At 45.6% G+C, this 18,778-nt stretch overlaps 1 protein-coding gene across 2 annotated transcripts in view; it reads left to right on the top strand.

Annotated features, from left to right (window-relative positions):
* Nucleotides 1-18,778, top strand: part of LOC126162975 (protein rhomboid) — a 322,344-nt gene that overhangs the window by 217,174 nt on the left and 86,392 nt on the right. For both annotated transcript variants that reach the window (XM_049919823.1, XM_049919824.1), the window contains exon 2: nt 1,273-1,385. In XM_049919823.1, coding sequence (XP_049775780.1) covers nt 1,273-1,385 — 113 coding nt within the window. The remainder of the gene's footprint in view (nt 1-1,272; nt 1,386-18,778) is intronic.

Raw genomic sequence — 18,778 nt, forward strand, 5'->3', positions numbered from 1 at the left:
TATTATAGAATCAGGTTTATCTTTTGAAGAAGGCTCAATTACTTGGGCTGAAACCTAGGTAAAGGTTGGTCTCATTACCGCAATCAAGGCTGATAGTTTCGTATATATTAAACCGTTTTTGTTCTTTGCAAAGGAAGGTTAGCATTGTGATCCACCACAAGGAAGCTTCGATATGGTGACCACCAAGTTCAGTGCACACATTGTACCTACGAATGATGATCTCTACAACGTGATGGAGTGCGTCAGTTGTGCGGTGTCTCTTGGAGCACCACCGAGCGAGGTGGCGCAGTGGTTAGCACACTGGACTCTCATTCGGGAGGACGACGGTTCAATCCCGCGTCCGGCCATCCTGATTTAGGTTTTCCGTGATTTCCCTAAATCGCTCCAGGCAAATGCCGGGATGGTTCCTTTCAAAGGGCACGGGCGACTTCCTTCCCTGTCCTTCCCTAATCCGATGAGACCGATGACCTCGCTGTCTGGTCTCCTTTCCCAAACCAACCAACCAATCTTGGAGCACCAAAGTCCGGCTGCTGACGGTAAAGGTACCCCTTTCTCGAACCGCTGCCTAATTGTGGCGAAAAGGCTTTGTGATGGAGTCAGACCTTGATGAAGGCGACGAGCAGCTCTTCCGTTACCACGAGCTTCGGCATACGGTAGGATCATGTTGGTGTATTCCGCAAACATGTGCAGAACCATGTCGCTATCACACTCACAGGTGGATGAGGCTCGGACGAGTTCAGAGAGGTAGGATAGACGTCAAATGACGTCAGCCGGTCCGACGTCAGCACCGCCTCCCCTTCACCACCACCACCACCACCACCACCACCACCACCACCACCGTCCCCTGCCTAGCTCACGTGTTTTCAAGCGGCTGTAGCACGGAAACAGTACGTTTTCGGGCACGGGTTGCAATTTAAAATATTACCTACTCAGTCCCCTCCACAAGTCCTGGAAACGTGTTAGTTAAAACCTCATAGGTGTCGTTATCGATCTCGACAACGGAGGCTGATAATTGAGTGCTTACGATTAGCTTACCTTTATAAGCAAGTGTTGAATATAAATGTGACATAGGTGGACTGCCTGGCGCCACTGTGGGACTCGTTGTGCAACTGCGCCGGCCAGAGCGGTTTGTCCTGAGCGCGGCGCGTCTCTTGCGAGAGGCTGGCGAAACTCCTGCAGGCAGGTGCCGGCGCGGCGCGCTCTGACGCAACAGGTGCCTCGCCTCTGGAGACGGACGGACGGCCAGTGACGCAGTGTTTCCGCCTGTTGCAGATGACCGGCAAGCGCACCCGCAGCTTCAAATGCGCGGTGCACCACCGGGACCGCGAGGTGTGCAGCGAGAACGACTTCCACGTGCTGGTGCATGAGCCGCCCGTCTTCCGCAGGTAAGCCCGCCTGCTGCGTACCTGGGGAACTCGGTTGGTCCTCCTGGATTTCAGGATCTGAAGGTGGAGTGTGTTAATGAAGTACGAGGCAGTTCCCGAAAAACCTCGAAAAAATCACCTTCGAGGATTATTTCCTATAGGTGTTAACTATAAAACATTTCTAGCTTAGCGAGAAAGTAGCCATTAGCTGAGTTCGTAGCGTATTTCTTGTAACTTCCTTTTTTATTTTTTTTAAGCCGTGAGTGAACATTGTAGAATAATTTCTTCCATTTCCGTCAACGATTACAAAAAGTTAGTCCTTAGCCTAGCGTTCCAGTCAGCAGTGACCATCTTCAAATACAGGGTTATTACAAATGATTGAAACGATTTCACAGTTCTACAATAACTTTATTATTTGAGATATTTTCACAATGCTTTGCACACACATACAAAAACTCAAAAAGTTTTTTTAGGCATGTGCCCCTTTAGTGATTCGGTAGACATCAAGCCGATAATCAAGTTCCTCCCACACTCGGCGCAGCATGTCCCTATCAATTCGAAAGCATCGTTGATGCGAGCTCACAGTTCTGGCACGTTTCTTGGTAGAGGAGGTTTAAACACTGAATCTTTCACATAACCCCACAGAAAGAAATCGCATGGGGTTAAGTCGGGAGAGCGTGGAGGCTATGACATGACTTGCTGATCATGATCTCCACCACGACCGATCCTTCGGTTTTCCAATCTCCTGTTTAAGAAATGCCGAACATCATGGTGGAAGTGCGGTGGAGCACCATCCTGTTGAAAGATGAAGTCGGCGCTGTCGGTCTCCAGTTGTGGCATGAGCCAATTTTCCAGCATGTCCAGATACACGTGTCCTGTAACGTTTTTTTCGTAGAAGAAAAAGGGGCCGTAAGCTTTAAACCGTGAGATTGCACAAAACACGTTAACTTTTGGTGAACTGCGAATTTGCTGCACGAATGTGTGAGGATTCTCTACCGCCCAGATTCGCACATTGTGTCTGTTCACTTCACCATTAAGAAAAAATGTTGCTTCATCACTGAAACCAAGTTTCGCACTGAACGCATCCTCTTACATGAGCTGTTGCAACCGCGCCGAAAATTCAAATCGTTTGACTTTGTCATCGGGTGTCAGGGCTTGTAGCAATTGTAAACGGTAAGGCTTCTGTTTCAGTCTTTTCCGTAAGATTTTCCAAACCATCGGCTGTGGTACGTTTAGCTCCCTGCTTGCTTTATTCGTCGACTTCCGCGGGGTACGCGTGAAACTTGGGCCGCACGCGTTCAACCGTTTCTTCGCCCACTGCAGGCCGACCCGTTGATATCCCCTTACAGAGGCATCCAGAAGCTTTAAACTGCGCATACCATCGCCGAATGGAGTTAGCAGGTGGTGGATCTTTGTTGAACTTCGTCCTGAAGTGTCGTTGCACTGTTAAGACTGACTGATGTGAGTGCATTTCAAGCACGACATACGCTTTCTCGGCTACTGTCGCCATTTTGTCTCACTGCGCTCTCGAGCGCTCTGGCGGCAGAAACCTGAAGTGCGGCTTCAGCCGAACAAAACTTTGAGTTTTTCTACGTATATGTAATGTGTCGTGACCATATGTCAATGAATGGAGCTACAGTCAATTTATGAAATCGTTTCAATCATTTCTAATAGCCTTGTATTATAAATCAGATATGAAGATAATTAGAATAATATATTAATACCTTCAGCTGCTGACGGACGTTGATATATATCACCGGGGACAGGTGAAAATGTCTGCCCGACCGGGACTCGAGCCCAGGATCTCCGGCTTACATGGCAGACGCTCTATCCATTTGAGCCACCTGGGGCACAGAGGACAGTGCTACTGCAGGGACTATTTCGCGCACGCCTCCTGCGAAACCCACATTCTCACCGTACATGTCTACACACTACAGTCGTAGTGTCCCTATCCAACACACTCATTACTCGTGCAAGACATTCTTACCAAGTCTCAGCCGATGTGGCCGTGCGGTTCTAGGCGCTTCAGTCTGGAAGCACGTAACCGCTACGGTCGCAGGTTCGAATCCTGCCTCGGGCATGGATGTGTGTGATGCCCTTAGGTTAGTTAGGTTTAAGTAGTTCTAAGTTCTAGGGGACTGATGACCTCAGATGTTACGTCCCATAGTGCTCAGAGCCATTTGAACCTTAACAGTTCGGGTAATATGTGTGCATTCGCACAGCAGGAGGAGGAGGAGGAGGAGGAGGTCATGGCCCGTATTGCCAGAACTATATACTCACATGGACCAAACGTTTTGTGGTCATTGGCGCATATTAAAGAAATTATCCTATACTTCCTCGATCACAGTTTTATTCTGTGACGATGTCGCAGCTTGTGAGTGAACTTTTGTTTCTGGAGATACTTTATTTCACCAAAATTTCATACATAAAAAAGGGAGACGAGTGATAATAAAACTCGAGGCAATAACAAATACGGCTCTTGTCGCATTTGTGGCTGTATGTGAGAGACGACAGGGTTTCTGCAATCATTTGCACAGGCTGCCTGCCACACTCCCGAACTCATCACAGAGATGACCAAACAAGCGATTCTGTGCTCAGATAGAAAACAACAGTCCTACAGCTGTTAAATGGATGATTATTCACGCTTTTAAGATCTAATGCAGCTGAAGTTTCAATATCCACAAAATGTAATTCAATTCGTTAATTAAAAAAGGAGCTAGTTAACTTTCCAGAGAAAAAGAAAAGAATGTTTCTCGTAATGACACCTGTATTGCATAGCAAACGCCGTCACAGCGAGACTGCAATTCATTGATCTAGAACCGTCGGACAGTATTTATTTTTAATGGAAAGTGTCCCCTCATCAGAACGTTATGGGAGGAGATGGAGTGAGAAAGGTTTCCATAAAAATACTAATTTATTTGCTCTCAATCAATATTGTTGAAGTTGGATTAATTTACAATTACTTTCATCAAAAAATGTGAATAACATTATGCATACAACATTATGCATACAATGTGAAGATTTTTCTTAATCACCAGTGAGGTAACATCCAGGTTTATAACTCCGTATGTGTACAGAAGGAACTCGGATTCTATCTGGAAGACTGTAAATTGGGATGCAAATTACTTTCCAAAGTCTGGGCAACCCACGAAAGGGACATACACTGGATAGCATGCACTCTTGATCCAGGTATGATAGAGAACTAAGTCAGAAGATGTGAAACATACCCGCAAATTCTGAGCTACGCAGTGGAGGGAAAAAAAAAGAAAAAGAAAAAACAACCGCAAGCGCCAAACACAACACTTACTCAAAAAGAACTAAAGGACCGCCAAGATGAAGAAGGGCACCGAAAACCAACTCACCAAAATTACCGTAGGAGAGGAGGGAATCGCAAGGTTTGGTACAGTGACAACTGAAAAATGTCTCTCCTCATTGCGTGCAGGGAAAGCGAGGAGAACTTTCTCCGTCTTTATTCTTTGTCGCCCTATGATTGGTTAGAACGTCGTCTTGGCGTGAAGTGCAGCTCACTTCCCGCGCTGTTTACAGAAACATAACGGTGATGCCGTTCTCTGCTTGTGCAATTAAGACAACCTAGGACTGTTGTTCCTATCGGCTTTTGTTAAAATCACTTGGGAGTTGACTTTGGCCGCACCGCTTTGAAATGCGCTTTTGAGGTACTCTACCTTAGGAGATTCCCAAAGCGACTTGCTTCCACAACCAATCCCCTTGGGAGTTTCTGCTACCGAAGAGCGAACTCCCTGTTCTGCGCTCATGGGTAACAAACACTGCGGCGCTCGGGGGCCACAGCACAGTTGTGACACCTGAGGATGGGATTATGAGAGCCCGAAACCTGTCGTGATCATAAAACAAATTTACAACTGAAGTGGTATTTTGAACCTCTAGTGAAAATAATATGATGGTATATTTATAAAAAAAATTGATACATGTTTGCCATCATTGCCATTTGATAATGAATAAACATTTTAAATAAGTATAAAAGTTTCCACTAACGTGATCGAACCAGCAACTTCACTATTACAAGACGTGTACTCCAAGAATGTTTACAGGTAGCGGCGACTTTGTTGATAAGCTCCACATATCTTGTAGTTTCGAGCCGTTAGCAATCTTCTAATCTTCAAAAATAATTTTTTCGAGTCTTTTTTTTTTGTGAAAATTGCGTCACGCTGCTTTACTAAATAGATCTTCGGGCACTGGCCTTCGATTCCTACAAATGGCTCTGAGCACTATGGGACTTAACATCTGAGGTCATCAGTCCGCTAGAACTTCGAAGTACTTAAACCTAACTAACCTAAGGACATCACACACATTCATGCCCGAGACAGGATTCAAACCTGCGACCGTAGCGGTCGCGCGGTTCCAGAATGTAGTACCTAGAACCGCTCGGCCACTCCGGTCGGCGGTTCCTGCAAGTATGGAAGATATCGAAGCAGGCCAGTCTATATAAGGATCCCGTGTGAGGTATTTCTAATTACTGGCATGCGAGAATTTGTTACACTCAGAGCTATTACACGAATATCATCATTCCAAAAATCCACAGCAACAGTATAAATATGTAAGTAGATCTGTAGTTAAGCTAGCTAGGCAGCGTAAAAAGTAACACAGCAGGTGGAGAATTACTTTACTGATCACAAATTGCGCTCTCGGAATTATTTGTATATTCAGAAATCCAAGTGTAAAGTTTGCACAAACACATGAGCGTTAGCAGTTGAGTAAGTAACACAAGATTAAATACCAGCAGCAGTAACACCACCATGACTACCACTTGTACATAAACAGCTGTCCTAGACTTCCTCGTGTGTTCAGTTATTATGCGCCCCTTTTTGCTCCTACGTATTTTCTCATTGCACCTTCAATTTGGTTGCCAGACTTAAGTATTCGTTCCTTGGGATTTCCCTTTTTCGGAAGTCTTCCTCAATTAACTAAATCCAATGTGGATTCCCCTACCACAAGATGTATGTATGGCCCGTTCAATTCTTCAGGGTTAATGTGACAGGAGGTTAATGCCGACGGCTCGCAACGTTTAAAGGTGACGTACGGACCTTCCGGTCACATTACTAGTACTGACGGCGATGGAACTCCAGCTATACCTCCTGGACCCGTATTTTGACACTTGGCCACTGGGCGACAAACAGTGAGGCATTGTGAAGTAAATACTCCGTCGCTCCCAGGGTGGCATTACGCGTTAGCGCAGACGTATTGCGTGAGGCGGCGCGGTTGAAGCCGAGCTGCCGGTGGAGTGGTTGCCGGCCGGCCGGGTCTATCTTGGGCCGCGCCGGCTTGGATGCCCGGCCGGAGCCCCTGCCAGCAGTGAAAGTGATCAGCTGTTGGGCGCAAGGTCGCCGCTCCCAGCGCGCATGCGCCTGCCGGGCGCCGCCCGCACACCGGCAACAGGTGGCCCGCTGGCCCACACGTCCCACCTCCCGCCTAGCGGCCGGCTGCGCGGCATCAGCTGTTGTACTAGGACGGCACTCGCTATATTGGCCGCAGGCTCCGTGGCCACCGCCATGATATTCTGCCGCATTGGCTGTCAATGTCTGGATTATGATACCCCCTGTAATTTGCATCCAGTACCGCTGTGTTTCACCTACGTAGCCGTTTCCAAGCGATCGTGTAGTACAGCCAAGCAAATCTTCACGCGTGCTGTTCGGCCTTTAATACTCGGCTCCGTTAGGTCCGTGTGGGCTTTACTCGGTCCTCCTCGGTACAGCTTGGCGGTGCGATGCGAAGCTTTTTTATTCTGGCGTTTGATGCGGCAGTTTTCGGTCGGCTCGAATTTCTTCAGTTCGGCATAATCTTAGTACCAGCGCCGTTTATCCTAGCAATTTGCTCATGGTATGAAGGAACTTCAAAGGTCCGGTTGCTATTGCAATGCGACACACTCAAATAGAGGCAGGTCAGCGATCTAGCGCCGCAAGCCTTTAAAAATGAGCGGACAGTTTAGTTTTCTGTCGAAGAGAAGGATGAGAATTCTCAGTGTGTTTTTATGCAGTAGCAAAATTTCGGGAGCGGCATATTCCCTGTAAAACGACAATACATAACTGTGCCTAAGAAATTTAAAGATATAAAACACAAATGAATTAACGACATTAGCTGGCATTCGACATTGACTAAATCAGTGGGAAAAGTTGAATACTTGTGCCGGACCGGGAGTCGAACCGCGGGTCTGCTTACTAGACAGATACCATCCGGATACAGTGATCTTCGCAATTGCACGGACTGCACTAGCACGCCTCCCGTCAAATTCTCAACTGATCCGCACACTACTGATGTTTTGCCCCATGCCCATTATCCTCATTACTCATGGCATTTCACCGATTTGCTTAAGAGTTCAAGCGTGGCGTGAAACCGCACTGAAATGATGCATTTGTCATCCTCGCCTTAATTATGTGTATGGTGTCCTTTCGGACATCACCGAAGTGATTTAGTTAGCGATGACTGAAAAAAAGATTACAGGGATTAACACAAAAAGCACCGTATTTCTCTTTCTTTTCGTCATGACAGCCGCAGTTTAAGGGACAACAGCAAGTTGTGTTGCCTGCCATACACTTCTGCAATTTATTTTAATAATTAATCAGTCTTCAGAGATTGCACTTCATCCTCAGGTTTTGTGATCCAGTCGTTACAGACTCCTTAACGCCTCGAGTGTGTGTGTATATGTCTACGTGATCGTTAGACATTCTCTGCATAGATATTATTTATTAAAATAAGTTGAAAGCGATTATACGAAGCTCATTTCCGAGATGTACTGTCCGCACACTGCAATGCACGTGCACGACTTTCACTATCAACTCGCCTTGTTCTCCAGATTCCATGCTGGCAGACTTCTTTTTGTTTCCCCGCCTTAAACTGGCCCTGAAAGACTTTTGCTTCGTAGATGTTCCGAGCATCCAAAAAACCAGTGTTCTCGGTGCCTGGAGCGATTCCAAGTGAAACGTTGGCTGGCAGTTTCTAACCTGGTGTTTACTTCGAAGGCCAATAAAGATACTCTCTTCATAACCATTATTTCCTTTGTTTTCTGATACAATTCACCGAAATTTCCAGGCGCAACTTGTAAGATAAGAATGAATTTAACAACGTTCTACTGTACGCTCGGAGCTGTCGTAGAATGCAGCACGTAATGTACCGTATACTGTCAAATATGTATCTCTTGTTACTTTTTAAACTCGTTAAGCGTTACATATAAGCACGTAGGTGTGTGAGAGAAGTATAAACAGTAGCAAAAAGTGGAAAATTATTTAATTATTCCTTTGTTAATCGATATGTTAATCTCTGAATCTGAGTTTTTCCAGTCTTATTTTTAATGCTTTAGGGCCTCGAAAGCAGGCATTGACAGGTGTGAAAATTACCGAACTATCAATTTAATAAGTCACGGCTGCAAAATACTAACACGAAATCTTTACAGACGAATGTAAAAACTTCGAACATAGATTAAGGAAAGGCAAACCTACGTTTCTAGCATTTGTAAACATGGAGAAGGGTTTTGACAACGTTGACTGGAATATTCTCTTTCAAATTCTGAAGGTAGCAGGGATCAAATAATGGGAACGAGAGGCTATTTACAATTAGTACAGAAACCAGAGGTCAGTTGTAAGAGTTGAGGGGCATGAAAGGGAAGCAGTCGTTGAGAAGGGAGTGAGACAGGGTTGTAACCTGTCGCCAATGTTGTTCAATCTGTATATTGAGCAAGCAGTAGTGAAGGAAAGAAAACAAAAATTTGGAGTAGGAATTAAAATCCATGGGGAAGAAATAAAAACTCTTAGGTTTGCCGATGGCATTGTAATTCTGTCAGAGACAGCAAAGGACCTGGAAGAGCAGTTGAACGGCATGGACAGTGTCTTGAGAGGAGGATATAAGATGAACATCAACAAAAGCAAAACAAGGATAATGCAATGTAGTCGAATTAAATCGGGTGATGCTGAGGGAATTAGGAAATGAGACACTTAAAATAGATGAGTTTTTGGTATTTGGGCAGCAAAATAACAGATGATGCTCGAAGTAGGGAGGATATAAAATGTAGAGTGGCGATGGCAGGGAAAGCGTTTCTGATGAAGAGAAATTTAACAAAAATGGCTCTGAGCACTATTGGACTTCTGAGGTCATCAGTCCCCTAGAACTTAGAACTACTTACACCTAACTAACCTAAGGACATCACACACATCCATGCCCGAGGCAGGATTCGAACCTGCGACCGTAGCAGTCGTGCGGTTTCGGACTGAAGCGCCTAGAACCGCTCTGCCACCGCGGCCGGTAGAAATTTAACATCGAGTATACATTTGTCAGAAGTCTTACCTGAGAGTGTTTCTATCGAGTGTAGCCATATATGGAAGTGAAACATGGACGATAAATAGTTTAGACAAGAAGAGAATAGAAGCTTTCGAAGTGTGGTGCTACAGAAGAATGCTGAAGATAAGATAGGTAGATCACGTAACTATGAGGAGGTACTGAATGGAATTGGGGAGAAAAGGTATTTGTGGCACAACTTGGCTAGAAGAAGCGACGGTTGGTAGGACACGTTCTGAGGCATCAAGGGATCACCAATTTAGTATCGGAGGGAAGCGTGGAGGGTAAGAATGGTAGAGGGAGACCAAGAGATGAATACACTAAGGAGATTCAGAAGGATGTCGGTTGTAGTAGGTACTGGGAGATGAAGAAGTTGCTCGGGGTAGAGTAGCATGGAAAGCTGCATAAAACCTGTCTCTGGACTGAAGACAACAACAACAAGAGGGCCTCGAATAAGATGATGATCAAAATTATTAGTGAAAATATTTCTATCTAGTGTTACATTTTGATTTTACCAGGATTTGGTATTATTTCAAATATTGAATGTCAAGAAAGGGGGAAAATCGAATCATTTGGAACATTAGGTATAATTTACCCAATATTACCAATGAGATTAATAGGATTTATTGTATGTAAAGTAGAGGCCACAACCTCATACAAAAATGCTCAATAAAAAACTGAGAACTGGTTTTAAATTTGTTACTTTCATTGAATAATATACTGAAAATCAGAAAATGTAATTTTGTTTCACTTGAAACTGCGCGCTTGTTTCACAATTTAAAGTAATTAGAATCTATCGCGTATTGACGGCGTAGTGTTGCGCACACCAGCGTTGTTATTTCTCGAAGCTGCAGTCTTAAGTAACATCTGAGAATACGTAAATATTTGACTTGAAATGTGCCATTATTACATAAATAACCACAAAAGTAATGCTCAATACATTGTTAATATTTCTCACAGTACAGACGTTTAGACAACAGTGTAAGTAACAAGCGTGTACTTTCGGCTACATGCAAAGTAGTAGTTCTTGTAATGTCCGATTTTGTTGATCATTTCACGAAGAAGACATCTGAGTTTATTACACGATGTATTGTACATAGACGTTATGACACATGGTTAATTCTTCGCCTAGACGACTGAAATTGTTTTACAGCTATTCTCATCGTACCACATACTAAAAATAATAATCAGATGTTACACGTGATGCTCTTCACTGTGACGAGTTTAACATTTTACATTATTTATTATGTCCAACCATATGGGAACGCTATAGGGATAAGGATACGGTGTTGTGTGGGAAACGAGACGCCGTTTTCTTTCTGTACGAGTCAGTTTCGTGAGGACAAAAGGATCATAATTTTTTGTTCTTTTGTTGCGCCCACTTCGTTAACGGCATCACCGTCGCTCGAACGATGGTTTTCAGCCTAGAAATGCGCACACTGCTGGTGGCCAGTTTGTACGTTTGTCAGAAATTGTTTATTTTCCCGAGCAGAGGAAAGGAGCCGAAACGAGCAGCGGCTACCCGAAATGGCAGGGCGGTCCGTGGGCTCCGGGCGGCCGCTTTTGGAAGCGGGCGGGTCCCTTTGTGTCTGATTTACGGCGCGCTGCGTATCGCGCATAGCATCTGTCCGTGTGTGTGTGTGTGTGTGTGTGTGTGTGTGTGTGTGTGTGTGTGTGTGTGTGCTGTAGGCGACCATCCGCCACTAGCTGCACCAGACCACACACACACACACACACACACACACACACACACAGTGCCACTAGGGCGCTCGTAACACGCCCTCCTTAAGACTGTTCACTTGCCAACCTGTCTTTCTACTGTACGGACCGAATTTTCCGCAGTAGCCACAAGGCGCGACAGCATCGGATAAAATGGCTCGAATCCTTTTTTCTGTGTCTGACGCACCCATTAAAACACACACACACACACACACACACACACACACACACACACACACACACACACTGTCCGTCCCTCCCCATTTCGCTCCCTCCTCCATTCTCACAAGGACGCACTGCATCTGTGGTGTGCTGATTTGCGTCACTGACTAACAGCAGTTAACGCTGTTCCCCATTAAACTAAACTGTCCGACAAACTTTCGGAAGGCCCAATGGCACTGACCGACAGCCGTGTCATCCTCAGCTGACTGGCGTCATCGGAGCCGCATATGAAGGGGCTTGGGCGAAAGTCAGTAAACCGCTCTCACAACCGTTGTCAGTTTTCGTGACCAACTACTCGATCAAGTAACTCCCCATTTATCATTTAGCTGTGTGGACCTCGGTAGCGCAATAGCGCATAGTGGCCCGGATAGTCACCCATCAAAGTGCCAACCACCCCAACGGTGTTTATCTTCGGTGATCAGACAGGAACCAGTATATACACCGCTTCACGGCCTTCAACCTGCTCCCCAGTATACTGATAGTTTACACTGGCGTGACAAAAGGCGTGGGGTACCTCCTGATACGATTTCAGACCACCTTTTGCCCAGCAAGCACCAGGATGGACTCAAGTCGTTGGAAGTCCCCTGCAGAAATACTGTGCCATGCGGCCTCTGTAACGGTCCATAATGGCGAAACTGTTGCCAGTGCTCGAATTGACCCATAGATGTTCTATGGGTGGCCAAATCTTCAGCTCTCAGCTGTCCAGAATGTACTTCAAACCAATCACGAACAGTCGTGGCCTGGTGACCTGGCGCTTTGGCATCCTGAAAAATTCCATCGTTGTTTGGGAACATGCAGTCCATGAAGGGGAGCAAATATTCTCCAAGTAGCCGAACATAACCATCTCCAGTCCAGATGGCAGTTACGAGAGTCGAGGGACATGAAAATTTGGTCGGTCGATTTGGGGGAGGAGACCAAGAAACGAGGTCATCGGTCCCATGGGGTGAGGGAAGGATCAGGAAGGAAATCGGCCGAGCGCTTTCAAAGGAACCATCCCCGCATTTGCCTGAAGCGGTTGAGGGGGAATCATGCAAAACGTAAATCAGGATGGCTGGACGCGGGTTTGAACCGTGATCCTCCCGAACGCCACCCGAGTGTGCTAACCATTGCGCCACCTCGCTTGGTCCCAATCCACGATCGGTTCATTTGGACCAGAGGGCCCACTTCATTCCATATAAACACAGCCCACATCATTATGCAGCCTCCACCAGCTTGCAGAGTGGCTTGCTGACAACTTGAGTCAATGGCTTCATGGGGTTCGCACCACACTCGAATCCTACAGTGAGCTCTTTTCAACTGAAACCTCTACTCATTTCACCAGGCCACCGTTTTCCAGGCGTCTAGGGTCCAACCGATATGGTCAAGAGCCTAGCAGACGCCCTGCAGGCTATGTCGTGCTGTTAGCAATCAGCCGATCGTTTGCTGCCATAGCCCATTAGCGCCACGTTTCGCCGCACTGTGCTAACGGATACGCCCCACATTGGTTTCTGCGATTATTCACGCAGTGTTGTTTGTGCGTTAGCACTCACAACTTCGCTCAGACGCCGCTGCTCTCGGTCGTTAAGTGAAAGCCATCAGAACACTGCGTTGTCCGTAAAGCCATAAGCAAGTGCCTTGTCCGTAGTGGGAGGTATGCCTGAAATTCGGTATTCTCGGCACATTCTTGACAATCTGGATCTCGGAATACTGAATTCCCTAATGATTTCGGAAACGGAATGTCCCATGCGTCTGGGTCCAACTACTATTCGGCGTTCAAATCTGTTGATTCCCGTCGTGCGGTCGTAACCACGTCGGAAACCATTTTCAAAAATGGTTCAAATGGCTCTGAGTACTATGGGACTTAACATCTGAGGTCATCAGTCCCCTAGAACTTAGAACTACTTAAACCTAACTAACCTAAGGACATCACCCCCCCCCCCCCCCCCCCACACACACACACACACACACACACACACACACACACACACATGCCCGAGGCAGGATTCGAACCTGCGACCGTAGCGGTCGCGCGGCGCGGTTCCAGACTGAAGCGCCTAGAACCGCGCGGCCACTTCGGCCGGCCGGAAACCTTTTCGCATGAATCACGCGAGTACAAATCATAGCTCCGTCAATGTACTGCACTTAGTGCCTTGTGTGCGTGATACTACAGTCATCTGAATATCTGAATATATGCATATTGCTATCCCATGACTTTTTTCATCTCAGTGTATTCCAATGTTAAGTGACGTAGTGACTTAAAGATATTGTGTGTGTAAAAATTAAAAAAAAAAACCTTTACTGAGGCGTTTAGTAAAGCAGGTTAGTTACTTGGAAACGTGTCATGGTGCCTTTCCGTGGAAGCTCAGGTGAATGTCCTCCATAGGCGTAGGCTTTAATAGCACTGACGGCTTGCGTCCGTGGCCCTATGCATGTTTCGAGAATCTGTCCGCCTGGATGATGACGTATCTAGACTTTCGCGGCGTTAGTAAATGACTATTTTGAAACTGGTGCCTGTTGCAGGACGCCTCTCTAACAGCTTCCAGAGTCAACAGAAATTTAATGTTCTATATTTCGCGTAATTATTGACCGAATTAAAAAATTTTAAATTCTGCCAATATCTACTAATTGAGAGGTATAACCTCATTTTGAAAGTTTAACACAATAATTCAAGATTACAGTTAGAAACTGTGTGTTTGTCTTGAGGCAACGTAAATGTCCGGTATTTGAGACCACTTTGGGACTTACAGCAAACTTTTACATAAAATTTCAAACTTTTCCTAAACTTTCTTCGCTTACATGATCAACTCTTTTTTTTTTGCTCAGATGTGCTTTGTGCGCTCGGTGCTGAGACGTCTTTTATAATGGCTGCACTGCTCGCCAAATACTGGTGCCTGTGCTGAGAGACGAGGTTACAGGCGATTTGAAATTCTTATTATCCGTTTTTTTCGAAACTGGTGGGTCAAAAAAATTGATTTGTGCAAATCTTAGTCTATTTCTTCACTAGATAAAGAAATTAATTTCTTTTCGTTATATGCCTAAGTCACTGCGCTGCATCAAATTAAATAAAACATTGCGGTAATTTTTTAAGACTTTTCCGGAGGTAAATAAGCATTTCATACAGTCTGTAAGTCAGTCCAAAGGTTGGACGAAGGGAACGTGACGCCACGTCCAGTAGGATCATGTCTAGTAAAGCACTGCTGTGTCAACATCTGCATTCCAGTGGGTTTGAACCACTCTATCAACGGTGTATTTGAAATATGTCTTTTTCGTTCTATTATTATTTTACGCTGAGGTGACAAAAGTAGTGGGATAACTTCTAACACCGTATTGGACCTCCATTGTCCGGCGTAATACAGCAGATCAACGTGCCATGTACTCAACAAGTCGTTGGAAGTTCCCTTCGGAAATATTGAGCCATGCTGTCTCTATAGGCGTCTCTAATTGCGAAAGTGTTGCCGCTGCAAGATTTGGTGCACGAACTGACCTCCCGATTATGCCCCTCGAAGGTTCGATGGCATTCATGTCGGGTCATCCTGGGAGGCCAAATCATTCGCTGTAATTTTCCAGAATGTTCCTCAGACGAGTCGCGAACATTCATGGCCCGGTAACGCGGCGCATTGTCATCCATAAAACTTCCATCGAAGAATGAATAAATAACTATTTCAAAAAAGTGATTCAGCGGTTTTATGTATTTTCAGTTCCGTATTTTGGGAGTATGAACTCGATGAATGTCTTGTAAATCGTCTCAAAGTCGTCGTCATCATCATTTAAGACTGATTATGCCTTTCAGCGTTCAGTCTGGAGCATAGCCCCCCTTATACAGTTCCTCCATGATCCCCTATTCAGTGCTAACATTGGTGCCTCTTCTGATGTTATACCTATTACTTCAAAATCATTCTTAACCGAATCCAGGTACCTTCTCCTCGGTCTGCCCCGACTCCTCCTACCCTCTACTGCTGAATCCATGAGTCTCTTGGGTAACCTTGCTTCTCCCATGCGTGTAACATGACCCCACCATCTAAGCCTGTTCGCCCTGACTGCTACTGGTCTCAAAGTAGCAGAGCATAATTATTTCCAGTCAAGGTTCGGTTCAGTTGGACCAGAGAACCGAGTCGATTCCATGTAGACACACCCCACACCAATATGGTGCGACCACCAGCTTGCATAGTGCCATGTTGACAACATGAGCCATGGCTTCGTGATGTCTTCGCCACACTGGAAACCTATCACCACCTCTTACCAACTCAAGTCTGTACTTGTCTGAATAGGCCACGGTTTTCCAGTCGTCTAGCGTCCAACTGATATGGTGACGAGCTAAGGAGAGGCGGCGTAAACTTCGGCCGTCTGCTGACATAACCCATTAACGCCAAATTTCGCCGCACTGCCGTAACATACACATTCGTCGTTCGTCCTGCATTGATTTGTACTGTTAATCACGCAGTGTTGCTTGTCTGGAGTGACAGCTCAGCGCAGACGCCCGTACTCTCGGTCATTAAGTGAAGGCCGCGGGCCATTTAGTCGTCCGTGCCGAGAGGTAATGCCTGAAATTCGGTATTCTGGGCAGACTCTAGACACTGTGCATCTTGGAACATTGAATTACGTAACGATTTCCAAAGTGGAATGTCCCATGCTTACAGGTCCAACTACCATTCCGCATTCAGAGGCTATTAATTCCAGGCCATAATAGCGTCGTAAACCGTTTCACATGGATCACGTCCGTATGAGTGACAGCTCCGCCAATGCACCACCTTTCTGTAACTTGCATAAGCGATATTACCGCAATTTGTATATGTACATATCGCTATCTCATGACTTCCGTCACCTGCGTGTGATTAATGTAGAACTGCTAATGGGATATGTTTGGTCGTATGTACATGTATACTGAAAAATTGCCATTATGTTAAACTTAATCAGTACAGTGAATAAAACATCATATTCAAATCATAAACAGAAGCGGTTACGTATTTTCAGGAATATTTAACTATGTTCACGACATGTAATACTATTTAGTTTCAGTATCTCGCGACTCGTCAACACATCGACTCAAGTGCGCCGTATCGTGCGTAGTCTTAACCGTGGTGACACGTACGACGCCCTCTAACATAATGACAGGGGTCGGAGTGAGGCGTGGTTGGAACAAGGAAGGAGATGGGAGTGAGTACACGGGAGTTAAGAGGGGGGAGGGGCGTGGTACATCATGTGTGTTCAGACAGACGATGTACACCACTGCCAAGCATTCGACCGAAGTCGTTGTCGTCGTCTTCGTCATTAAAAAGAACGAGTTCTCATTATATCCACACAGGTTGGATCACAGAAAGCGAGGCGTCGCACGTGCTTTTCATAGAGAGGCGGTGACCTGGATTCTAGTATTTCCACGACTCGTGGTGAAGAACCTGTTTCCGCTTGGGAAAGCTCAAGTTTCAGACTCTTTGGATCAGTTTTTGCAGTGCGAGAGAGAGAGAGAGAGAGAACGCAAGCGCGTGCACGGCACACACACACACACACACACACACACACACACACACACACACACAGCGAGCGTGAAACAACAAGTGTGGGGTATACTTGCAGCAGAAACACTGCTGCTGTTATATGTCTCGATGGTATAGCTGGAGAGGAAATTTAGCAGCCACGGCAAGCACATTCGCAGTAGACAGCTATTAAAGACGTACTTCCACTTAAATAAGCTACGGAGTTCTCAAAGCGAGCCGCTTGGTCGACCGGAATCTGTTACCTGTATGTCCTCCTTGCACCCTGCGCCTTTACAGCGTAGCATCTGTAAGTACTTCACTAAAGGATTTGCATGTAATTCGCTTATTAGTACATAGAAATAACCTACCTGACAAACGTTTTATTCGAAACAGCGTTTTCAGGACTTATCTGATACGAGGGCAATTCAAAAGTAACAGGAAACTATTATGAAATGCAGTTAATACGTCAGGCATTTGAAACTCCCGGAAAGTGAAGATGCATGTATTGAGAAAGTTTCGACATATGCCGAAACGTTGCATGACAAGTTGAATAGGAAAGACAGGTGAAATAAAATGGCCGCGTCCCTAGCAGTGTGCACCGTAGAAGAACAGCGAGCAGTAATCCCATTGTATGGTTGGAGGGCATAAAATCGTAGATACCATGGAATGATGTTCAAACAGTGTCGAGATAGCTGCATTAGTGAGAGAAGAGTGTATGATTGGGTAGACGCCTTCAAAAGTGGACGTACGTCAGTAGCAGATCAGCAACACTCTTGGTATCCCAGAACGGCCGTCGAACGCGCGGACGCCATGATTTGAGAGAACCGCCGTCTTTCTGCAGAAGTTTTACCCACGGAACTGAATACCAGTGTCAGATCCGCTCTTACCATTATTAGTGAGGTTCTCGAGTACAGTCTTTTGTGTGCGCGATGGGTGCTTAGGATGCTCACTGGTGAACACAAGATGGTGCTTGTTCAGGCTGCCACATCATGTCTGGCGCGATATAACGCTGAAGGACACACATCGTCAGACGAAACCTGGGCGCATCACAACGAACCAGAAAGCAAAAACACCTAATTTTCAAAATTCGTCTGTCGTACCTCGTCTCAAATGATTCGACTCTTCTGTTCTGCTTTTCCCACAATCCATGTTTCACTACCATAAAGTTGTGCTCCAAACATACATTATCAGAAATTTCTTCCTCAAATTATGGCCTCTTTGATACTACTACTTTTCTCGGCCAGAAAAGCCCTTTTTACCAGTGCTAGTCTGCTTTTGATGTCTTCCTTGCTCCGTCAGCCAAGAGTTATTTTGCTGCCAAGGTAGCAGAATTCAATAACTTCATCTATTTTGTGATCACCAATCCTATGTTAGTCTCTCGGCGTTCTCGTTTCTGCTACTTCTCATTATTTTAGCGTTTCTTCGATTTACTCTCGATCCATTTTTTTTTTTACTCATAACAGTGTTCATTCCATTAGTAGATTCTGTAATTCTTTTTCACTTTCACTGAGCATAACAGTGTCATCAGCGAATCGTGTTAGTGATATCCTTTCACCTTGGATCACGTACAAGAAAAGAAAGCTCGCTCAATCAGCGAACAAGCGTCCAACCTTTTCGATATTGAGAGAGGTTCTAGACAGACTGCAGACTCTATTCTAGGGCAGGCTGCACAAAGAGGGGCAAAGTTCCCGACGAGCTGGGTAGCTGACCACTTCCAAAGAG

This window comes from Schistocerca cancellata, chromosome 2, assembly GCF_023864275.1.
Source record: "Schistocerca cancellata isolate TAMUIC-IGC-003103 chromosome 2, iqSchCanc2.1, whole genome shotgun sequence".
In the NCBI taxonomy this organism is placed as follows: domain Eukaryota; kingdom Metazoa; phylum Arthropoda; class Insecta; order Orthoptera; family Acrididae; genus Schistocerca; species Schistocerca cancellata.